This window comes from Molossus molossus, unplaced genomic scaffold (assembly GCF_014108415.1).
Source record: "Molossus molossus isolate mMolMol1 unplaced genomic scaffold, mMolMol1.p scaffold_m16_p_1, whole genome shotgun sequence".
Lineage (NCBI taxonomy): Eukaryota > Metazoa > Chordata > Mammalia > Chiroptera > Molossidae > Molossus > Molossus molossus.
In genome coordinates, this window is record NW_023425344.1 from 117123972 (window position 1) to 117149639 (window position 25668).

The 25668-nt window shown below is 42.8% G+C and overlaps 1 protein-coding gene across 1 annotated transcript in view; it reads left to right on the forward strand.

Annotated features, from left to right (window-relative positions):
- Window positions 1-25668, forward strand: part of THSD4 (thrombospondin type 1 domain containing 4) — a 224319-nt gene that overhangs the window by 93004 nt on the left and 105647 nt on the right. Inside the window, exon 2 of the mRNA XM_036270595.1 lies at window positions 4234-4438. Within this exon, the coding sequence (XP_036126488.1) occupies window positions 4234-4438 (205 nt within the window). The remainder of the gene's footprint in view (window positions 1-4233; window positions 4439-25668) is intronic.

Sequence of the window (25668 nt, forward strand, 5' to 3'; positions counted from 1 at the left end):
CGTCACGCCAACTGCTTTCTCTGCTAACTGGTGTCAGCTCCGCTGGCCAATCACATGGCCACGTTCTGGGAATACCAGCTGCTGTAAAGTAACAGCAAAGGAATCTAGACATGTGATAACATTTTATAGAACTACACACACCAAGAAAAAGTGGTAAAATCAAAGTAAGGTTTACTCCTGAGTTAATGTGTCTGACTGATGGTGATGGTGATGGTATGTAGGCGTGTCTTTGACGATGTGAGATATGACCACTGGGGTGGCTGGGTGGAGGAGCCCTGAAACTTTGTATTATTTTTGTGAGTCATAAACTATTTCAAAATAAAAAGTTGTAACAAAAAATTATGTAATAGAAAGATGAGCCAAAAACATTTAATCACTTATTGTGTGTGGTGTATAGGGTTAGAACAGCCCAAGTGGGAGAGATACATATGTGCTGGTGGCTGTGATATTGGAAGAGGACAAGGCCCGAGTCTCTTGTGGACCAAGCTCGCACTGAGACTATGATAACAGCTCTGAACTTCCTCTGCACCGAGCTCGCCATGACCATTCACTCCTTCAACAAAGCTAGAACTCGCAGCTTGGCCTCTGATCCTTGAGGCTGGGCGGGCAAAGGGGAGGATTTTTGAATAATGGTTAAAAGGATGGGATTCAAATTCCAGCTCCAGCTCATATTAGCAGCACAGCCTTGGGCCAATTACATAACTTTTTGCTAAGTCTTACTTTTCTACAATGTTTAGAAATATCAGATTGCTTTTAAGAGTAAATGAAAAAAATATATGCTCAGAGGACTGTAAGTGTAAATATGACGATGCTGAAAAGGATTCACACTCCTTCTTCTCCAACCAGTCAGTCACAGAGGCCTGGCCATTTTGCTTGAGTGTCTCTCAAGTCCTCTTCACTCTATCACATTCGCCTAGTTCAGGCTGGGATGTTGCAACATGCACTAGACTTCGTGTATCTACCCCCTTGTTAATGAACTTCTTTCTGAAAGAGAGTCGATCCTGGCCTAGCATGACACAGAGAATGCAGCATTCCTCTTGCCTAAGAAATCCATACATATGTCCCATCACCCCAGTGAGACTCAAATTCCTGAAGGCAGAACCTGAGTCTGACACAGCCTGGATCTCCTGGCCCAGCTGCCTGGCGTAGTCACTCAACAACATCAGTGATAAAAATGCATGTTTGCATCCTCCTATGGCTGGTCCTTTCTGTCACTTAGGTCCTGACCTATAGGTCACTTTTTTAGCTATGCCATACCTGTACACTGAGTGTAGATTTTCTGTCATTCTATCATCTGACCCTCACATGAGCCCCATGCTGGAGAAGGGACAGTTAGTTGTCAGGTATGTAATTGCCTAAAAATAAAGATCTTGAATTCATGTGTCTGCCAGTTCTTGTGGGATTGTCCCTCCTGCTTTGTGAAGTGCCTGTGGGGCATTTGGCAACTCCATGGCAGCCCAGTCCCTCAGAGACCCCGGGTAACACTGGAAGGGTGCTCTGGCAGCTCTTGTCATCCCCAATAAAGGTTCACACCCTCCTTATTCTCATTTGTCTCTTGAGGAGTATACCCTGTACATTCAGAGTCCAGAGCCGGGCCCTAAGGAGACAGGATGCCACCCCTTTAGTTCTTGACATCGTTTGTAGGGCCATACACTTTGCTGAAGCCAAATTCTAGGCTGTTGGGCATCTGCTCAGCAGAACTGCCACCCTCCCTCAGTGTCAAGATTCATCCAGAGTGACTGTGAGAGCAGGAAGTCTGGCAGGAGGGTAGGCATCCGTCACACTGTGCAGAGCATTTTAATAGAGTGTCTGATTCACAATATAAAATGACACTCTGTCTGTGTCTGTGGTTGTCTAAGCAATCCATGGCCGTGGGATTTGCTCGTGATCCTCCCGTTATGATCGGGTGGGGGCTGAGGGTTGGGGCAATGTCTGTCCCGCCCTCAGCAGCTCTCCTTCATTTTCAAATAACCCTACCCTCTGTTTACAGAGAGACTCGCTAGACTGCCTGTTCTCCCCATTTGAGGATGCACCCACCCTACAGCCCAAATTATCATCTGAAAAATGAATCTGAGCATTGCCCTCCCCTTCTTAACACCTCATGTGACTGTGGATCCCATCAAGCAAAATTCTAATCCTTCACCCTAGCAAACAAGAGTCTTGACAAATTCATCTGAATGTGCAGCCTCATTTCATCCCTCCCAGCAACCCTCCACTTCAGCATGTCAGTCTATAAACATGCTCCCCTACTTCTTACTTCCTGAGTAGTCATTCTTACATCTGTGCCTTCATGCACATGTTCTCTTTACCTGGGGTGCCCGGGAGAATGAGCTCGGTATGGGACAGTAAGTCCCGGGGGTAGCAGGATGGACCCTAGGTGGGGAAAGTGGAAGGGTGAGGTGTTGCTAGACAGGGAGGGAGGGAGCACAGACCAGCTCTTCTGTCCCTCTTCCCCATCAGTGACAGTCAGAGGCATCTCCTTAATTCTGTTAGGATCTTACTTTGGCAACTTTGGATCTGCTTTCCAAAATCTCTGTTGTTTAGTGGTATTTTTTGTTTGTTTGTTTGTTTCAAAGCAAAGGAGAACTGAGGAGTTGGGGAGGTGGAAACCATGTGTGGAAAATATTTTTTTCCCTCTAAAATATGCATGAGGCAAAAAATATTGGAGCAGACTTGGCGTTTTGAAAGGCTAATTGGATGTGGGCGAACATATTGAGATGGTGTTCTGTTATTGTCAGAAATAATGCGTTGCAGAGAAGCTATTTGTGAAGAGAGACCAGTTATTGTTGATGGACTAATGTGCACTCAAGAATGTGGAAGTAATAATGCAGACCTGTAGTGCCTGCAGAAAGATGTCAATCACATGTGGACTTGAGGGGAAAGAACGAACACCTTCCGACTTGACTCTGCCTAGACGATTTGACCAACATTCACAGACCCAGCATTGTTTAACAAGATCAGGAGAGGACTTTGAATGGTTTGTTGACCACTTTGCCCCTGAGATAAGGTCTAATGGTTAGAATTCAAAAACCAACACAAGGTTGTCTTCAGCAAAACATGTGTCTCAAGTTTTAGAATTCCATTCTGATTTCATTCCCTGTTCCCATACCTCAGGGAAATGATTCTGTCATCCAGTATTTATTGTCCAGATGACAACCCCCCACTCCATCTGCCCAAGGAGATGTGACAGAACTCTGTTCAGACACGTGCCCTATTCTGGGTTCAGGAGCACAGTTGTGAGCTCTGTGGCATCAGCTCCAGGACTGGAAAAGTGTTGCATGAAAATCGTTCTACTCTGATCCAAGGTTTAACTTTTGTATTCAAAATAAAATTGCCCCAACAGAAACACGAATGGGGAGGGGGAAGATAAAGCAAAAAAATCTCGAAATGAGAAATGGGAGATTTTTCAGGGAGGAAATGCAGGAAAGTCAGAGTTCCTGTAAACACTGATGAGACTGCCTGTCCTAGCTTTGGACTCCCCTTACTTAAACCAGTATCATCCAAGTCACTGATGTTTCTGGTCCCTGCTTCCTGGCACCCTCCTGCCCTGAGCAAGTGCTTAGGGGAGCCAACCAGAAGCCCTGCTGCTCGGGTCCTCGGAGCCACAAAGACCACTGGGGCCCGGATCTCAACAGATGTGATTCAATTTCCTAAGAAACTGGGTCTGAGAATACGACTTTTGGGGGGTACTTTGCTAAGTGTTTGTATCAAGTCATTTAGAACAGAAGACTTGGGGGGACAAACCCCAGTGTTAGGTGTGGCACTTATCATGGTCCCAAAGAACTTGTTTATATAAAAGTCCCAGCACAGTCCTCTCTCAGAGTCCAGCAGGGGGGTGGATTTGCGGGACAACCTCACTGTCCAACCTGTGTGACAAGTGTTCGTATCGCACACTCTCCCTATCCCATTTCCCTGCATTATTTTTCCCCTGGTCACTCACCACCACCAAATGCACTGTTTTGTTTATTTGTCTTGTTTACTGTCTGTGTCCTCACTGGTCCCTAGCAGGTACATTTCACACACATCTAGAAGAGAAGGTCCTTGCCAGGGGTAGGTGTTCCGTGAACATCTGTTGAGTGAAGGGAGGCATGAACTTGCTCATCTGCAGGAACTGAATGGTGCAGGAGGAGGGTCAGTTTGAGTCCCACCACTAGATCTTCAGCCCTCTCCCCTCCTTTCCTGGATGCCCCTGATAGATGCTACAAGAGTCTTCTGTTTTCCACCTCTTTGCAGAGCATCGGCTGCGACGACTACCTAGGCTCCGACAAAGTGGTGGACAAATGCGGGGTGTGCGGAGGCGATAACACGGGCTGTCAGGTTGTGTCGGGCGTGTTTAAGCATGCTCTCACCAGCCTGGGCTACCACCGCGTGGTTGAGATTCCCCAAGGAGCCACAAAAATCAACATCACCGAGATGCACAAGAGCAACAACTATCTGGGTAAGCTTGGTCGTTTTCCAGAGGTAAATCACCGTCACTCCAGGTGATTTATTCCCTGCAGGATCGTGAGATGAACACAGCAATGTCCAGAGGTCCTCGGACACATAGAAGGTGTCACTGGGAATGCCAAAGCACCACCTTCCCCTGGAAATGAGCAGGTTGGGTGAAGTAAGTTTAAAAAGTCCTAATTGCAACTAAATGCTTAATATTTACACAAGTAAACCACCCACTGTTCTTTCCAAGAGAAACATGGTTATGAATTCAATAATGGGCTAAATTGTCTCTCTGAGATGGGGAGGCTTTTTGAAAAGCCCAGAGATCGGCTGGTCTTTTTCTGTTGGAGTTTGAAGTAGCTGGGGGCAGTTCATGATCCTGTCTGGACCTTCACACCCTGGGCATCTAAAGCAAAAGCCATTTTTCTCTACTTTCTGCCTCAGCTGCCTGGGGCAACAGTATGTGTGTATCTTCTGAACAGCTGCAGAGCCGCTCAGCAATCATTTGGGGCAATATCATCAATAATGAGAGGCCATTTTAAACCCATTTTCCCTCAAAAGGAAATCCTTGTCAATTTCTGGGTTCCTGGCAGGTTGGATTTTATGCAAAACAATTGAGGTCTTACAAATTAATTTTTACCAATTTCAATTCAAATAAGCGTGTACAAATCAGCTAACAAAATACTATAAGGAAAGCGATTTCTTAGTCTTTTAATGAACAATATTAATTTTTATTTTTGAATTATTTATTTAACAGGAACTTAAATAGCACAAATGGTGTCAGGCACTAGTCTTGGTGCTTTACATGTATTAGATCACTGGACACTCCACAGCCCTGGGGGTTAGGGGCTGTTCCCATCCCCATTTTATAGATAGGGGAACAGGCACAGGGAGATCTTGTACTCGTCAAGGTCACACAGCAAGGAAGAGGTAGAGCTGGGATTTGAACCCAGGCGGTCTTTTCCAAGCATGATAGTATACCGAGAGATAGTGACCAGGAGCAGTGCTCAGAAGCAAGTCCTTCTGGTATACCATCAGCCACACAGCAGTCAACGGCTGCAACAGTTGAGAGATGACCAGTTTTGCAGATTTTGAGCATTAGGATCACCCAAAACTCCAGGTTTCGCAGTTCTTCCTTCTGGGCCCAGTCAGATACAACCAAAATTAGCCTCACTGAGTTTTGTTGGCGGGAAGAGGAAGGGATGGCAGATGGAACTCTGAGTGGAAAGCTGTTACATTTGCTCTGGCAAACCAAGGAGGCATCAAAGTGGCAATAAGCAGAGGTTCCCAGTGGATGGTTTGTGTGTTATTTTTGGTTGCAAAAAAAAAAAAGTCTTTGTGTGTTTCCTCCTTTCTTTTATATTATAAGGAGAGCAGATCTCCATAAACATCCTGTCTTTTAGAATGGAAAGTGTTCTTCAGCGGACTATTTGAAGTGCAATTATGTTCAGATGCAGCAGCAAACAATGCCACTTTTTATAAGCTTTGTGTTGTTTTAGTAAGTTTTCCCTGGTTTGAATTAGTCCTATTCGGTAGGCGGGCTTTAAAGTTGTGCTCTCTGAACATAAAATCAATATCCTGGGTGAATAAACACTGGATGTCTGAACGGAAGCGGCTCAGTGTTTCCATCTAGCATATGGAATAAGAAGCCTGACCTTGGAAGTATTTGTGAGAAACAATAGGATAACAGATATTTAGAACCCAAATGAATCCCTACCGTTATTAGCAACTGACAAATAATCATCCCCTCTCTTTTTGTCTCAGAGAGCTTGTCAGTAGTCAAAGCTTTATGGAATCAAAATTCCATTTCCCCCTAAAAAAATGAGGAGACAGAGGAGAATGGAAGTGCCCAGAGTAAATGGGAGGGTGATTCAGAAGGTTGAGTTAAACTTCCTATGCCCAGGGACCAGTGGGGTGCATGAGAAATTCAGTCTGTGGCAATATTACATGATGCCACTGTGGGCAAAGGAGGAAGAGTGGAAACAGAAGAGCAGGCTGTGGTGAAGGGGGTGATGACCAGGAGACTCTGGCTGTAGAACTGAAGCATCACTTGGGAGGTAGCACCACCTGGGATGTTCTTTTCTTTTAAATTCTTTTTTCTTTAGTTGAGATATAATTCACTTCTCATAAAATTCACCCTTTTAAACTGCACAGTAGTTGCGATGGTCTTTTACTCATCACAAGTGCTCTCCTTACCTATCTGACTTACCCTGTCAAATCTTCTGTTCTGTGAAGTCTGTATATTTTAAAAGTTAAAATTGCACGGGATTGCTTAAGATTATATATATAAACCATGAGAGCACAGGTCTGTCTAGCTATTTTTCAACTGTCCAACGACTATCTTTTACATTACACATTTCCAAACACTGAAAACATTTTTCAAAGATATACGTGGTGGGCTTCTCCACAGTTTTCCAGGTAACGATGAACGTTTTGGTGTTCTTACCTTGTGGTGTTGGCTATGTAAACTGTATTTTGTTTAACAGTTTAACTTGGTTCACATAAATGATCTGGCTGTCTGCATACGTTTGTTCTGCAGAATAGACAGTGTAGAGGAATGAATATTTCAAATTTGTATCATTGCTTTTTAAAAATGCACGACGTTGGCAGTCCGAGCTGGCCTGGGCGGGACTCTGTGGGGAGGCCGCGTGACTGACGGCCTGAGCGGGCTGTGGGGTGGGGGCGGGGGGCGGGCCTCCGGGGCGGCAGAGAACCCGTGACGAGGGGGGGCCGGCCCAGTCACCTAGGCGCTCCCGGCGAGCTGTCCCAGGATGCTCTGCGCCAAGTCCGGTGGTGGACTTCATTTCCCAGCGGCCACTGCGGCCATCTCCGCTTCCACAGGAACGCTGTGGCCCCCTTTGTGAGTGCCATGGTGGGCCCCGAGATCCAGCCCCCGGCAGGACACGGGGATGCTGGGCCCCGGCCTCGGCCCTCCGCGCGGAGGGAGCGGCCCACCCGCAGCGAGGGGCGCTCTGTTTTCTCCCGACACTGCCCTTCCACCAGAGGGGAGCCTGAGGAAGAGGACCGAAGAGCTGTCATAAATCCCTAAATTCGTAAAGCCATGTCCAAGGATTCAGTGACATTTGGGGAGGTGGCTATAGACTTCTCTCAAGAGGAGTGGGAAGAGCTGAATGTTGCTCAGAGGAATTTGTGCAGGAAGGTGATGTTGGAGAACCACAGGAACATGGTATCACTGGGAGTCTCGGTTTCTAAGCCAGAGCTGATCTCACTGCTGGAGCAAGGAAAAGAGCCCAGGATGGTGAAGAAGGCTTGTGCTGTGATTGGGAGTATGCATTTAAAAACCGTGAATCTTCGTCAAAGCCAGTTATTTATGAAGAATCTTCCAAAGTAGTAACAATGGGAAGAAGCCATCTTAATTACAGCCTTGATTGCCCCAGTTTGAGTGAAGACTGGTTTAAGAACAAGTTGGGAAGTAAGGAGGTACATCCTAGTCAACTGATCGTCGTGCATAAGGGAATCCTCACTGAAGATCAAAGGGGTGAATATACGAAATCTTGGCAAACTTTCCGCCAGGATGCAATATTTGCTATAAAACAGAGTTTTCCCACCAAAGAAAGAGTACATAAGCATGAGACACAAAAGAGAAGTTACTGAAAAAAAGTGTTGAAATGAAGCATAAGAAAGTATATGTAGAAAAGAAACTTTTGAAATGTAATGAGTGTGAGAAAGTCTTCAACCAGAGTTCACCTCTTACTCTTCACCAGAGAATTCATACTGGAGAGAAACCCTATGAATGCATTGAATGTGGGAAGGCCTTTAGCAATAGTTCATCACTGGCACAACACCAGCAAAGTCATACTGGAGAGAAACTTTATGTGTGTAAGGAATGCAGGAAAACATTTAGCCGGAATGCAGGCCTTGCTCAGCATCAGTGAATTCATGCTGGAGAGAAACTTTATGAATGTAATGTGTGTGGGAAAGCCTTCAGCTGTAGTGGCTCTCTTACCCTGCATCAAAGAATTCAAACTGGAGAGAGACTCAATGAATGTAAGGACTGCAGGAAAACTTTTAGGCAGCACACTTGGCTCATCATGAGTGAATTCATACTATGGCATCATTCTTGAGTCTCCTCTCTCCCACTCTCCATGTCCAGTCATTTGCCAAGACCTGTAGGTTTTATCTCCTAAATATGCCTTGAATCTCACTCCTTTAATCATTTCCACTCTATCATCTACACTACACTACAATCTACTTGACATGGACTATGGAAATAGCTTTCTCACTGGTTTCCTATGTTTACCACTTACTTTGTTAGTTGTCACATTGCAGACAAACTTGTATTAAAGAGTTTGATCATATCAGTCCTCATTAAAACCCCTAGTGGCATCCCATAGTTCTTAGGTTAGAGCACACATCCCTCAAAATAGCCTAAAAGACCTTCCCCCTAATACCTTGTTCCAGTCTACCTCACAAAGCCCCATCTCATGCCACGATTCATCTTATTCTTTGGAGACTTATCCAGAATTAAGAATTTATATGCTAGCATTGAATAGATCTTGGTTCAAAAAAAATGCACAACTTTAATAACAATTTTTTCCAGTTGCCCTATTGTTTTTCAGAGTTACCATTATTTGTGAACGCAAACCAAACTTTCCTTGTGAAACATCTCATATTTTTGAATGACTGAGTTTCCAAACTTGATGGAAAGTAGATTTCTATAAAAACAGAAGGAGCTTTCTTATAAGTACTGGAGAAGATGATTTAATCACCTCATTTGAATTTTTTTTTCTCTATTGATTTTTAGAGAGAGAGGAAGGGAAAGGGAAAGAGAGATGGGAGAGAGAACATCGATGAGCGAGAACATCAATTTCACCTCATTTGAAAAGGTTTTTTTAAACCATCAATATATAAATGACCCTAGGACACTCATTCAATAACTGTGGTCATACTATATGAATATATAGCACTTTGTCTCCAAGCATTTTTACATGCATGGTCTTCTGACTTTTAAAAAGGGATATTCTTTACTTTGCTTGCTGCAAAGAAAGATTTTGTGTGTTAGTTACTAAAGATGCAGTTATAGAATTAGGCTATGAAAATTGGAATTTAAAAATCAAAAACTACATAGAAGAAGGAGGCAAGTATACCAGAAACCTTGACTAATAGGTAAATAGTAAGTTTATGGTTTTATTTGGTTTGGCCATCAATAACTGGACCTGCTGCATTCAGGTTCTGAAGGCCCAAGTTCTGGCCCTGGCCCTGTCATAACTCACAGAGGGACTGGGTCACGTGGAGTTGGAGGGACAGGCCAGTTCATCGCTTCATATTTCTCTGGGCAGAGCTGGAGAAACTATGACCTTGAATGGTGCGCAGATTTCAGAAGATAGGATATTTTAGGATAGAAACCAATGAAATTCTACAGAATTGAGCTTTTCAGTGTAGTGCTTAATTTTAATTTGTTCACGTGCTCTAAAATATACACTAGTTGGTGGTTTATAGATCCCTAGATTTTCTTTTCAATAGACAAGACTTTGATACCCCTGCATCTGTGGTAGGCTATGTATTTTCCTTTTGCACATGAATTACTCAGAACTCTTCTTTTTGGAAATAAAAAAATGTAATCTAATTGTATTTAAATGGTTGACATTGTATATTACCAACCTCTTCCTTAATTATGAGATGTAAATTATTTTAGCTGAAATATCAAAGTTTGGCATAGTTCAGCCAGCTCAGTTTACTAATGTCATTATGTATCAGTTAAGAAATCAGACCTAACAGCATACCAAACAAAAATTGATTCTACGGGACATGTTCTACCTGCCAACATGTTACATTGTCATAGAGCCTTAGACTTGGAAAGAATTCTTTTAAAGTTCTGAAACTTTTAAAAGTAAACTGGGTCAGACAAGTGTGGCTCAGTGGTTGAGCATCGACCCATGCACCAAGAGGTCCCTGGTTCGATTCACTCAGGGCACATGCCCAGGTTGTGGACCAAATCCCCAGTGGGGGGCATGCAGGAGGCAGCTAATAGATGTTCTTTCTCATCGATGTTTCTCTCTCTCTCCCTCTTTTTTCCTCTCTCTCTAAAATCAATAAAGAAAAAAATAAAAATAAAAGTAAACTGGTAATATCTTCATTTTTAAGTATGTTTTTCTTTTTTGCCTCAAATTCAGGTTTTTTTTATTTTTTAAATTTAATTTAATTTAATGTTTTTCATCACCATTTATTCCCTCTATGCCCTCTTCCACCACCAACCCCCACCACGATCATTACACTGTTGTCCATGTCCATGAGTTCTCTCTCTCCTTTTTGCTCAATCCCTTCACCACCCTCTCTCCCCAGCAACACCCCACCACCACCAGAGCTGTCTGCCTGCTCTCTGTCTATAAGTCTGTCTCTATTATGCTTAGTAATTCAGTTTGTTCATTGAATTCCACATATGAGTAAAATCATATGGTACTTGTCTTTTTCTGTGGGCTTATTTCCCTTAGCATAATGTTCTTCAGGTCCATCCATGCTGTCACACATGGCAAAATTTCCTTTCTTTTTGCAGTAGAGTAGTATTCCATTGTGTAAATGTACCACAGCTTTTTAATTCACTCATCTACTGATGGACACGTGGGCTGCTTCCAAGTCTTTTTCTTAAACATTTTAAATAATAACAATGGTCCTCATTTTAAATGTGAAGTATCATGGATCATCTATAATTTGAAAACTTTAATTTATTAGTTGAGCAGTTTTCTGTAATTGGAGAATTTAAAAACGATGTCTTATACTTGTATGACAATTAATCCCAAAGATTTTTTCAAATGGCATTATAAAAATTTGAACAGTACAGATGACATAGAGTGAAAAGATTAAATTCCTCCTTCATGCCAACCCCATGCTAAACCCACTGCTTTCAGGTGGAAAAACAGAGATAAATAACCACTCCTAACAGTTCATTGGGTATCCTCCAGTGCTTTGGAAAGTGCAAATAAATACATACTTTCTAAAATTGATATTACTGTACAGATTTTTGGCAGTTTGCTTCTTTAATATCATATCATGATATTCTTTCATATCAATACATGTAAAGCTCATTCATTTTTTTTTTTTAGTGTACAATGTTTCATACAGTGGATGTAGCACCATTTAAGTATTTCCCTATTGAGGAATGTTTAGATTATCTCCAGTTTTCTAATACTGCAAATTATACTTTTAGATTTTCAAAATGGGAGACAGTATATGAGTTTTTCTACCTTTCCTCCTAAGATTCATCAAAATGATACTAAAGGAATAAGAAAAGATATAACCTACAACCAAGAAAACAGGAGGTGGGGGGGGGGACCTCTGTTAAAAGATTTAAACAAATTTCTGGAAGAATGTTCACTAACTGAACAGAGGAAATCTAATCCTCGGTAGCAGAGGGGACTGTGATGAGGAGGGGGCCAGCCTGCATGCAGAGTCTAAGGGGCCTCTGAGTTGGGGAATAGGAAGTAAAATGGAGATTGGGGTGGGAGAAAAACAGGGGAATCGTGAAAACATGAAATGAACACTTAAAAATCTAAACGGTAGCCCTGGCTGGTTTGGCTCAGCAATTAGAGCGTCGGCCCGCGGACCAGAGGGTCCCAGGTTCAGTTCCCACTAAGGGCACACACCTCAGTTGCAGTTTGTCCCCGGCCCCTTTTGGGGTTGTGTGGGTGGCAACCAGTCAGTGTATCTCCCTCACATCGATGTTTCTTTCTCTTCCTCCCTCTCTCCCTCCCGCTCTATTTGAAGATAAATGCAAAAAAAAAAAAAAAAAAAAATGTCCTCAGATGAGGATAAAAACAAAAAATCTGAACGGTAAAGCAAAATTCCTCTCCAAAGTAGTTGTAGCAATTTGTGCCCTCACCAAAAGTACATGAAAGAACCTTTTTACCACATATTATAAATATACTTCATTTTTTAAAAATATGTTTTTATTGATTTTTTTTTTTTAGAGAGAGAGAGAGGAAGGGAGAGAGAAACATTGATGTGAAAGATAAACATAGATCGGCTACCGCCTGCACATCCACTGCTGGGGATCCAGCTGGCAACCCAGGCATGTGCCCTGACCGGGAATGGAACTGGAACCTCTCCATCCATGGGGTGATACTCGATCCACTGAGCCACACTGGCTGGGCTGAATATATTTCATTTTTATTATTACTTTTTAAAAATCCTCACCCTAGAATACGCTTGTTGATTTTAGAGAGAAACATCGATGTGAGAGAGAACATCAATTGGTTGCCTTCCGTACAACTGGAGAGCAAACCCACAATCTAGGTATGTGTCCCAAATTGGACCCACAGCCTTTCAGTATACAAGGTAAAGCTCCAGCCAACTGAGCCACACCGACCAGGGTGAATGTATTTCATTTTTAATATATCTTTTTATTTGCACTTTCCTGACCACTCATTTTTATCATTATTTATACTCCTATATGAATATGCCATTTTAAAATTGTGTTTATAGTTTTCTCACTGATTATAAGAACTCATATGTGTTATGAATAATAGCCATTTTCTGCTTGTATGTATGTATTTATCCTGTTTCCTCTCTTTTTATATCTGTTACTCTGTACAGAAAATGTTTAATCTTTTTTTTAGTCAAATTTGTCAATATTTTTTTTATCTTACTTAGGAAGACCTGCCCACCTATAAAATTATTCTCTAATATTTTCTTTTATTTTATAATCTTTTTTATATTTAAATATTTAATCCATCTGGAATTAATTCTTGTGTGTGGTGTGAGGTAGGGACATAACTATTTTGGTCCAAATAGATAGATAGTTGTCCCAAAACTATTGGTTAAATTTCCCCCACTAATTTGAAATGCCACCTCCACCATGTATTAAATTCAAATATATGTAGTTATACTTGTGGATTCTCAATTCAGTCTCATTGATTGATTTGTCTCTTCTTGCTTCAGTACCATATTGTTTTCATTACCATAGTTTTATGTTTTATTCTTCTATAGATCAACTCTCAGCTCCCCTCCCCAATTCTCTACCCAAATACTTTTTTCCTTAAATTCTTACATTTTTTTACCTGCTCTTTAAAATCTATAAAATTTCTGTTGAGATTTTAATAAATTTATGGATTAATTTGAAGACAAAACAAAAATGTCTTCATAATATTGACTGTTTTGATTTAGGAGCATAGTATATCTCCCCACTTTATGTTCTTTGATAATAAATTTTTTTATCTAAACTTTGCATATGTTTTATTAAGTTTATTCCTAGGTATTTTATAGTTTTTGCTAATATGATATAAGATCTTTATTTCTATTATATTTCCAGTAAGTTGCACTGGTGTATGTTAAGTCAGTTTAGTTTGTTTGTTTGTTTGTTTGTTTGTTTTAGTTAACTCAGAAACAAAATCCAGGCCTAGTTCTTTCTCATGACCTACATTCTATATATATACTCATAGTCTTTGGCAAATAAAATGTGGCTGGCAGTGGGGGCAGGGTATAACTTGCTAGACTCTTAACAGTTCTACTAGTTTTTCAGTTATTTGATATGGATTTTCAAGGTGAAAAATCTTGATTATCTATAGATAATAATATACTCCTTCTTTGCAGTATTCTACTTCTTACTTCTTTCTTATCTTGTTGCACTTAGATGCAGACCTTAAAAGTTTTTGGAATAACCATAGTGATAGTGGGCTTTCTTATCTTGTTCCTGACAATGGGAATACTTCTAATAGATGTTTGCTGAAGTTTCTGATAGATATATTTTATCAAAGTAAAGAATTTTCTTTCTGTAACTAACCTCCATGAATTTTTACTGGCACTTGCCCTTGTTTTATAATAATGTCTAATTACCCTTAGTTGTAAATTTATATTTTAGAGTTAATGAATATTTGCTCATTATAAGAACATAAGTGGGTTTCCTCCAGTTACTGCAATGACTGTTTATATCACCTCTCCCCCCAATTCATATGTTGAAATCCTAACTTCCAAGGTGGTGGTATTAGGAAGTGGGGCATTTGGGAAGTGATTAGATCATGAGGTCAGAGCCCTCACAAATGAGATTCATGCCCTCATAAAAAATGACCCCGAGATCCCTGATCCCTTCTGCAATGTGAGGTTACAGGGAAGAGAGCCTTCTAGGGAGTGGGCTCTCACTAGACATGGAATCTGCCGGCACCTTTATTTTGTACAGCATGTCCTCAAATGTCACTTCATTTTAAGGTTGATGAGATGTCATAGGAATTTAACTCTTGTATATATCAATTAACCTATGGTAAAATTGGCTTTATTATATGTCGTTCCACTTAAAGTCTCAGAACCTACCTATGCCATTGAGGACTTACTATACTTCCTAGCCTCCAGAATTATGAGGAATAAGTTTCTGTTGTTTACAAGCTATCCAGTCTGTGATATTTTGTTGTAGCTGCCCAAACAGACCAGGACAGTTACCTACATCTGATTTTTTTAAATTATTTTTTATTTTTCTATTACAGTTCACATACAATATTATATTAGTTTAAGGTGTACAGCCCAGTGATTACACATTATATAATTTATTAAGTGATTGTCCCGATAAATCTCGCACCCATCTGGCCCCAGGTCTAGTTATTAGAATATGATTGACTGTGTTCCCTATACTGTGATTTACATCCCCATGGCTATTCTGTAACTACCAATTTCTACTTCTTAATCCTTTCATCTTTTCCTTCATCCCCCCAACCACCCTTCCATCTGGCAACCGTCAAAATGTTCTCTTTATTCTGTTCTGCTTGTTTATTTTGTTTTCAAATTCAATTGTTGATAGATACGTTTTTATTGACATTTTATTGTTCAATAGTTTCTTCCTCCTCCTCTTCTTCTTCTTCCTCTTCTTCTTCCTCTTCCTCTTCCTCCTCCTCTTCCTCCTCTTCCCCTCCTCCTCTTCTTTCTCATTCTCCTTCTTCTTTCTCAAGAAGACCCTTTAACATTTCATGAAATACTGATTTGGTGGTGATGAACTCAAAAGGCGGTCTGCTCTCAGACAGGGTTCCTGAGTGTGTGTGAGCAATGGGCAGAGTAGAATCAAATCCACTACCTCTTAGGGATATGCAAGGATTCAGTAGGATAATAAACATGAAGCATCTAGCATGACGAGAATTTAACTATTTTCCCTACCTTATCCCAAGGCTCCAATATTTATGAATGACCATTTAGGACTATGCTGGTTAAGTGTGAAATTTTACACGTGTCTTATCAGGCATCAAACTCCTACCTAATTGAATTCAATTGCTTGGAGGTGTGTGTCCTATGGCTTCTGCACGCCCTGTCTCTAGGAGTAATTCCTTCTTCCCAGCAGAACAAAGGGAGAAACAAAGTGGGCGTATATGTCCAGCATCTCCTCTATGCTGACTCACTCTGTCAGAAAATGGTTTTTTTGGGGTGTAAATTTACAGTCAGGTGTGCAGATTCAGACTGCATCCAGTTGCATTTCCCTGCTTTTACGCCTATTGAACCTCCAGTGCTGACCTTGCCTTCCTCTGACCGCCCAGCACTGCCCGTTGCAGTTGCCCTCTGCAGAGCTACCGTTTTTGTCTGGGATGTTCTTGGGCAACTTTTCTGAGATTCAGTTTCCTCATAAATAAAATAGGAAAACAATTGTAATTTCACAGAACTTTTGACTTTAAATGAGATATGTATGTAAATACCTAGCATCTTAGAGGTATTCAATAACTGTTAGTTTCCTTATCTCCCTAGATCAGTGGTTCTCACTCTGACTGTATATTGAAATCTCAGGTGGCACGCACGATATTTGAGGCCTATTTGAAATATGCCAATGCCTGGCTTTTACCTGCAAATATAATTGATCTGGGGCACAGCTTGGGTATCAGGATATTTTAAGCTCTGTAGGTGTTTTCAGGATAAAAGACCATTTCTGTATTTCAGGGGGTCTCAACAGGGGGCTGTTCCCTCCATCATGCATGTGGCACTCACTACCTGGAGGCATTTGGGTTGTTTTAAATGGGATGGGGGTAGGGTTGCTACTGACACCTGAAGAAGAAAGGCCAGGGATGCTGCTAAACATCTGACAGTGCACAGAACAACCCACCACAAAAAACTATCCACTCCCAAACGTCAGTAGTGCTAAGATGAGAAACCCTGGCCTATGTGAGCACTAAGATACTTTTTGATGCTAAACCCTCACAGGTCACTTATATCAGAATGGTGTCGAAAAAAATAATAATTAATGTGCAAGGTACTGTTGGAATGACAGTTTTATCTACCATTAAGTTTGCATTTCTAACTCTGAATTCTTAGTTTTCAATCCAAACCCCTTCTTCAATATACCTTCAATTATTTGCTCAACCTGTTGGCTGTGGGCTTCTGGGTTGCAGCCCCAGCAACGGAAGTTTCAGCTTAAAACACCTTCATATAGCCTGCCTCTCGGACACTGAGTCCTTGCTTGCTTTCTTAATACATGGCAGAAAAAGAAAAGAAAAAGCAAAGGGAGTGAGAGTCTTTCTTTGGTTCCCATAGGTCTTTGACCAGTTTGGCACTTACCATATTGCATTGTATCTGTTTAGATGTCTGTTCTGTCCAGTTAGGCCGTGCACTCCTTGAAGACAAACAGCCCAGCCTTAGACATGCCTCCTCTCCAGCACCCCCCAGTGCTGGCAGCGGTGCTGGCGAGGGGATACAGAAATGCAGGCAGCCCTGGCTCTCCGGAGGCCAGGCAGCGCCGTGCAGCGTGTTCGGGTCTGCTCAGACTCCTAATCACGAGACCTCGCTCTGGCTCTGGAGTCGGGCATCACTCACAGACCGCTGGCAACCTGGGCATGCCTCCTGGTGTAACAGCACTCCCACAGTGGGACGGGCCAGGGCTTCCAGTGTCCGCATCTGCATTTGTAGCTGAAGACACTGAGCCCAGGGGCCTGCTGAGGTGGACAGTTTGTGAGTGGTTAAGTCAAGAACAAAATCCAGGTGCAGCCCTTTCTCATGACCTACCTTCTACATATATGCCCATAGTCATTGGCAAATAAAATGTGGCCCAAGGTGGGGACAGAGGAGAACCCGAGCCTCCTCCCTCTCCCCACCATTAGAAGGAAGATGTGTCCTCAGTCCTTACAGCCTTGTCGTCCCCTTCACACCGCTCCATCTCTGCCCCACTGGAACATCAAACCTGGTCAGAGTCCTTTGGTCTACCCTCCCCATGGGAACCCCTGCCTTAGTTATATCTCAGTCACCAGAATTTCAGCATCTGCCTCAGCAAAGTTTTTTGGAAACTAGCAACTAAAAGAACACTTTAGGCATGGTTCTCAAGCTTCCTAATGCCACAAGCCTTTAATACAGTTCCTCATGTTGTGGGGACCCCCAACCATAAAATTATTTTCGTTGCTATCATAACTGTAATTTTGCTACTGTTATGTCTTAGGTGACCCCTAAGGGTCGTTCGACCCCCAAAGGAGTCACGACCCACAGATTGAGAACGGCTGCTAGAGAAATGAAACATCATGTGGGTTTTTTCTTTTATTTTTAAATGTGGTAAATATATATAAAACATAACATTTATCACTTTAATGATTTTCAGTATATAATTCAGGGACATTAAGTACATTCGTGATGTTGCACAACTGCCACTATTACCCGTTTTCAGAAATGTTTCATCATCCCCGAAGCTACACCTAGTAAACAATAATTACCCATCCCCCCATCCCACACCCCTGGTGACCTCTATTCTACTTTTTGTGTCTGGATTATTTCACTTATTATGTTTTCAAGGTTCATCCTCATTGAAGCATGTGTCAGAAATGTATTCCTTTGTACGTATATACCGCGTTTTGTCTGTCTATTCATTTGTTGTTTCCACCTTTGGGCTGTTGTGATAATGCTGCCTACAGGTCCCCTCCGAGACCCTACCTTCAGTTCTGGGTTCCTAGAAGTGGAACTGCTGGGTCATAGGCAGTTCTGTGTGTGACTCTAGGAACTGCCACAGTTTCCCACAGTGGCCGCACCGTTTTGTTTCCTCACACACATGCGCGTTTGTTTCTCCACATCCTCACCAACATGTCAAGTACGTTTTGAAAAGAATATTTTAGCAGGTGATACGACACACACTGGTGGTCTGCTTTTGGCATCAGGACCAGGTGCCGAGAGGGGCTTTGTGACCCTCCTCACTGGGGGCAACAGGCAAGTAGCAGTAGCCCCAGGAGCCAGTCAACCCACTAATACCTTCAGGTCTGTGCTGGCTCTGACTGGTGGCCGAGCTTCCTGCTCACATGACAGGAGGTGACCACTAGCAGCTGGTTTCCTGTTTGGACTCAGCTCTCATCTTTTGTTCAGCAGCAAGCTTTTACGATTCCTGTCCAAAACCAAACCTCCAAACAAAGATCCCCTGCCACAGAGATGGTGCCCTCTTGCTGCGATCGGGAAAGATGCTGTTGTTTGTTTTCACGCTCCTGGACCTCAGTTTGCATTACATACTTTCCACCTGGTGTCAGGTTCAGGCACGCTCTGATGTCCTTAATCTGTTCACCAGGGCTTTCTTTTCACTGTCACCACACTCCGCCTTGAAAAGCTTTCAGATCTGCTGGGTCAAACAGAACCTGCTTTTTACTTAGCACCTCGTCACCTGGAAACGTAAGACTGGGTGTGTCTGCAGTTGGATTTGCCTTTGGTTTTGTGGGAAATAATGAAGCTGCAATTTTTTTTTTTTTTTTTTTTTTTGCTTTTAAATTGTATCATCTGTCTTAGACACATGCAAAGCATCCACACCTGCTTTTCTGCACCTAATGGGGCGCTTTCCTCAAATTCGGGAAACAGCTGCTGAGTGGGCTGGGTCCTGGATCTTTATGGAAGTGGTTTGACAGCCCTGTCCCTGCAGGGAGAGGAACGTTCTCTCCCAGCCTGCGCGGGGCTGCGGCACCCCCAGGCAGCGGCACCCCCAGGCAGCGCCTCCAGTGAGGCTGCTAATTGCTCCCAGGACTCCTACCTGGATTAGGGTAACAGCTCAGTAGCCATCGTCTGAGAGTGAGGTGTGCATAATGCTGTCCCAAACTGTCCATGTCCTAACCCACTCGCACGTGCCTCTAAGCCTCCCTCTTTGAGTCAAGGCTGGGCTTTGCAATGTGTTAGATGGCTCAGCTTCCACGTTAGGGAATTAATACAGGTTAACCCTCAAGAAGAGATATCTAAGGTTTTAACATTTAGTAAATATAGTTGACTTAACGAAAGAGAAGTGACAGCTGAGAAAAACTAACTTCAAGACTTTCTAAACCAGCAGCTGGGGCCGCCGCCCTTTGCCACTCCGCGGTCATTGCTGCCTTTTGGGGTTCCCCTTACTTTCTCTCAAGGGTTAGAGCTTAAGGAGTGGGAAGTCTGCCTTCCAGAATCATCCTCCTCCCCTTTCCTCATCTCACCTTCCCACAGAGGAAATTAAGCCCCCTTCCCTTTTCTTGTTATGCACAACTCCAGTCAGGCTCTGCTCTTCTTCTGGAACTTTAATTCTTGCTAATAAAGCCCTCCCACTCTATCTGAAGATAAATAGAAAAAAATATATCTCCTTGGGTGAGGGTTAAAAGGCAGGTGTGTGAGGTGAGCTCTGAGAGGACACAGGGCAGAGAGTATGACCTTGGAACCGGAGGCTGAAAAGATGGTATGTGAAGGTCCCCGGCTGCCAATACCAAAGACTCTTAATTTCAATATAAGAATATCTTAGTTTAAGAAAAAAAAACTTAAGCTGTTTCTTTGCAGTTGTTTACAGTCCGGGCTCACATCCAAGAACAGTTTCTGTTCAGCAGTTTCTTGACCAAGGAGCTGTCCAGGCTCCCAAGGTCTCACAGTCCGCCTACTGATGGCCTTCATCACCTTCCCACGGGCTGGAGGGGAGTTGAAGTGTGGGAAAGGGCCCATGTTCTCAAATACCATTCAGTATTCATACAAAATGAGCATTTCAATGAATATCTGTAAGCACCTACTGTGTACAGGACACTACAGAGACCTGAAGTTGAACAATGCATGGTCCCTGCTCCAAAAGGCATTTACAATCTGTTTGAGAAACCTGTGAAGACTTTAATAGAGACCCAGCTCTATGGGAGTGTAAAGGGTGGAGAGATTACTTCTAACAGGATAACCTGGGGAGGAACCTGGGGATGGTGTCTGGACGGGGCTTTCAGAGCAGGGGATGGCTCTATAGTAAATATTCTAGGCTTTGCAGGCCATCTGGTCACAGCTGCAACTACTCTTGCTTGTAGTGGGGAATCAGCTGTAGATGATACATGAATGAATGGGCGAAGTTGCATGCCAATAAAACTTGATTTACAAAAAAAGCCCGTTACCAAATTTGGCCTCCATGTGTAGTTTGCCAACCCCTGTTTAGAGGATGGGTGAGCTTTTATCAGAAGAAATGGGGGAAGAGCATTTATGGCAAAAGTAGCAGCATGAGCTAAGTAAGGCACAAAGAAATAGGAGACGGGAGGCAGTCCTGGATTTGGTGTCTTACAAAACCGTGTGTGGTCTTAACATTTGAGACTGCAACTGTAAGAAAAGTTGTGGAAGACCGTTTATCCCAAACTCCATCCTTCAGCTTAAATCTTTGGGCAGTGGTCGGCTACTGAGGATGCTAGACTGGAGAAGGTCACAACAGAGACCTTTTTGGCAGTTGTAGGGCTGAAGGGGAACAGAGAGCAACCAACCACTTCAGAAAGGCCAGGTCTGTACCAAGAGTCTGAGGACTCAAAATGACTAATAAAGATATTTGGTACATTAGTGGGCTTGGTGATTCCAAACAATGATCTTAATCTTAGATGAAAACCACAGTCTGTGTACATGTATCTTTAATCAGACAATAGATTAAGTGCCTTATAATACAAAAACATGATACACTCCAAAGTATTGCTAGATCATGAAATGATAAAGTGTATTTAGCATTTTGAGATAATCTGGAGCAAATGAGAGTAGAAGGGACAGATGAGTAATTTTAGGAGTTGGAAAATTAAGTGATCATTCCTACTTAATAAGAGAGAGAGGAACAACATGCAAAGGGAAATCTGAGTTGCATTTGAAAGAAACTAAGTTCCTTCCCTTGTCTCTAAAGCAGAACCGGTGAAACTTAGCCCAGTCTTCCCCCCTTGTTGGTGTGTTCTGGGGACACCAAAGCTAGCGGTTACCTAGATCATTACCCATGGCAATGACCTAATCCTCACAGCAAATTCTCTCATTGGACAGCAGAGATCCTGGTCCAGTCTTTCGTTAATGCTCTGTTTAAATTGACTTTTTCTACTTTCAATTATCCCAAATAAATCATGAATTTATAAATTTCCAGAATTGCTGCAAGAAGACCAATGTTAACTCTTAAGATAATTTTTTATTAGTATAGTGGAAATTGGTTCATCAAAGAAAAAGGATCTAATTAACTGACTTAAGATTTCTTCAGATGGGTACTCCACATTGTGGCTAGCCTCACCTTTACTTATACAAATGTGAATGGCTAAGAGTATCTTGGGATTTTAAGGAAAATTACCAGTCACCAGTTTCATTGGCAAAAGTACCCAACATTCAAAGTCTCAAACATTTCAATACAAGCAGGATTGCACAGGTTGTGCCATGTAACTTTCTGACTCTGTGGCCTCAGTCACTTCTCTTCTCCATGGATCACTTTCTTTATCTATAAAATAATACTTATCTCATAGGGTCACTGGGAAGATTAAATATACTACTAGTAAAGCACTCTGTCACAAAGTACTTATTCAGCAGGTACTATTTTTCATGTTTTTACTATTATATAGACTAGTCTAGAGTTATATGGTTATAGATCCATTTATCTGTGCTTTGAGATTTTGTCTGAACAATAAATACCTTTCCACAAGCAAAGATCCTTTTCTAACCATACCAAGCAAATAGCGAAATCAAAGTTTCACGGCGCATGCCTTTGTAACTGACAGTGAACTAGACCTCAGGAACTCTTTGGGTTGCATCCGGTCGGTGTGGTGTACTCAACTGAGCTCATGGGCTTGCGGTATAACCAAGATGTTCACAGATGCAACCTGAAGTTGATTAACACTCATATTTAAGGTCTGAACGAGCACCAAGGATTGGGCTTTTAGTTGTTCTACTTTTACTGTGAATACAGACTTTCTATTCTGTGATGAGTTGTTTTTCAAAATGTTCATCTGCATCTCAGAACCCACAGCACCGTGAGATCCCTGCTGTGAGCATGTGAGAGTCCAGGGCACAGACCTCTACACTGTTCGGCCTGGAGACTCCTGGAGCCCCTGTGGTGCAGACCCACCTTGGAGGGGCGAAAACACGTTTCAACCCAAGGTCTTTACAGACCTGCTTAATTGACTTTAAGTAAATAAGTTCAGCTCTTCATCACAGAGATTTATTCGCCCTTCTGAAAGCACAAGTGAAAAAGAAATGGATGCTTAAGTGCAGAAAGCCTGACATCTGGTCAGAGTCATCAGCTGGCCTAGTGTTTATTTATTTGTTAAATAAGCTTTTAATTGTAGTATTAAGTATACATACATAGGGTAAGTCCTCAGCGTTAATGAATTTCACAAAGCGAACGCACTGGGGGAGCCAGTGCTGTGACGGAGATGGAGACAGGAACTCCGTGGGCACCGCGGAGCCGGTCCTCAGCCTCCCCACCCCGTCACCCCGTCACCCCATCACACACCCCCAAGAAGAATTCATACATTTCTGTTTTAAAATTTCCACCTTGATTTCCATTTTTAAGAAATAAGAGTATTTGTGGCTTTGACCACTGTTACCATAGATTCATTTTGCCTGGATTTTTAAAAAAATCTTAAATTGAATAATACAACATAAACTCTTTTGTACCTGGCTTATGGGGGGGGGGCACTAAATATTTTTACATTTAATTTGGAGTATAAAATAAAATGAGAATATAGATTTTTCCCTAATATTTAGCCAATTTTTCAACCCAATTTGTTGAATAATTTATTTAACATTGGAAAGCCAAGAACGCGCTTCGTCCTTACCTCTATCCTAGGTTGGTTTCATGGCTGGTTGCTCCGTTCCATTTATCTGTCACATTATTTCTGTACCACAGTCTGACTACTGCAGCTTTAAAATGTGTTTTAATATTTGTCATGGCAAGTCTCCCTGTTCTGCTTCTTTTTAATAGCATTTTAGATCATCTAGCGTGTATATATTCCTAGTGAATTTTGGAATCATTTTTTCACATTCAAGAAAAAAAAAAATCCTAGAGGTGTTTTCATGTGGTAAGTGATGTTAAATCCACTCAATAGACATGTATGGAGCATTTGCTGCATGCCAGGCCCTGTTGTAGGCTCTGGGGATACCGCAGAGAACAAGGCACCCCCACCCTGACACACTTATATTCTAGTGAGAAGACTGGAGATGAAAGAATAAATTCAGGAGGAAGAAATGGCGGCGAAGTGAATGGAGCGACACAGACCATCTCCCAGGACCAAGCTGGAATTACAACGAAAATAAAGGCAAATCGTCAGGAAAGGGCAACCGAAAGACACCTTGGAGGACCACATAACCAGAAACACCCACTCAGTCCTGGTAGGCTTGCGAGGACGCGAGAGGGGGCCAGGAGCCTACGGTCTGCAGCGGCCTGGGCAGGGGCCAGGGAACTCGGCGGGAAGTTACTGCTACCGCCTCCCTTGCGACCCTGCATGGGCCCTGGGAACTCTGCTGCCTGCTAAGCTCTCGGATGGAGCCACACAGACTCGCGGGGAGCAGGGGACTCGGTGGGACGCTGCTACCAAGGCTGAGCCCCGCGAACTGCTGCCTGCTAAGCCCTCGGCTGGTGCCACACGGACTCGCAGGAACCAGGGGACTGTGCTGGACGCTACTGCCACCTCTGCAGTGTCCCGCTACCGCAGCTCAGTCCTGGGGCTTCTGCTGAGTGCAACCCCCTCAGCTGGTGCCACAGCCTCGGCCGCCCTTGGCTGGAAGCAGCGCCCTCAGGTTAAAAGTCCCAGGCGGCTCCACGACGCAGAGCCGGGACAGAGGCTAAATTGGCAGCAGCCACTCACCTTGGGCTCCGGCAGAGGGAAGGCAGACTGGACTGGAACTGTGTGGGGACACTCGGGATTTGGAGGGTGCTAAGAGCTTTCGCTGAGTGCAGCCACACAGGACTGTGGTCATTTTACTCCTTCCCAGGGCCCTGGGAAGAGGTGGCGGCCCCTCCTTCAGAGATTCAACCCCACCTGGTGGCCATTGAAATGCTAATTGAGGCCCATTAACAACGAACACCTGCCTCACCCTCAGGAAATCCTCTTACACTGAGCACCTGAGGGAGTTTTTCAGGCAACTCAGAAACCAAGGGTCTGCAGGTGACCTCTACTAATAGCCTCCAGGCAAAAAAAGCTAGAGGATAACTACCATTCACTGGGCAAGCAACACTAACCAGAAAAGCTAAGACTTGACGGTGGTGTTTAAAGTGGGTCCTCCCTGGCACATCCAAACCCAGGAGAGGGAGCCACAAACAGCAGAACACCAATACCCACTGGGAAAATTTGGCAGACTCCAAAGCCCACTGTGATAGCCAAAATGGTGAAAAACAGAAACAAAAGCCAAATGAAAGAACAAGAGACCTCTACGGAAGATGAAATAAATGAGGTGCAGTTAAGCAAGTTAACAGAACTAGAATTTAGAGCCATGATGTTGCGGAAGTTCACCAGCATGTGTAAGGACATGAGCACGATGAGTAAAGACATAGAAATGTTGAAAATAAACCAGTTGGAAATTAAAAACCAACAGGAAGAAATGAAGAATGACATATCAGAAATGAAAAACATATTGGAAGGTCTAAAAAGCAGAGTAGGGGAAGCTGAGGACCGGATCAGTGAATTAGAAGATAGGCTAGAAGAAATCAACCAATCAGAAAACCAAAAGGAAAAACAAGAAGACAGCTTAAGAGAACTGTGGGACAACTGGAAACGGAATAATATTCGCATCATAGAAGTCCCTGAAGAAGAAGAAAATAAGCGAGGGCTAGAGAATATATTCAAAGAAATAGTGACAGAAAACTTCCCTAATTTGGTGAAGGAAGAAGGCATTCAAGTTCAAGAAGCACAGAGAGCCCCAAGTAAGAAGAACCCAAACAGGCCCACACCAAGAAACATAGTAATCAAACTGTCAAAATTAAAGATAAAGAGAGAATCCTAAAAGCAGCAAGAGATAAGCAACAGGTAACCTACAAAGGAAACCCCATAAGGCTCTCAGCTGACTTCTCACAAGAAACACTACAGGCTAGAAGGGAATGGCATGAAGCAATCAAGGTCATGAAAAACAAGGATGTGAATTCAAGACTACTCTACCCAGCAAGGC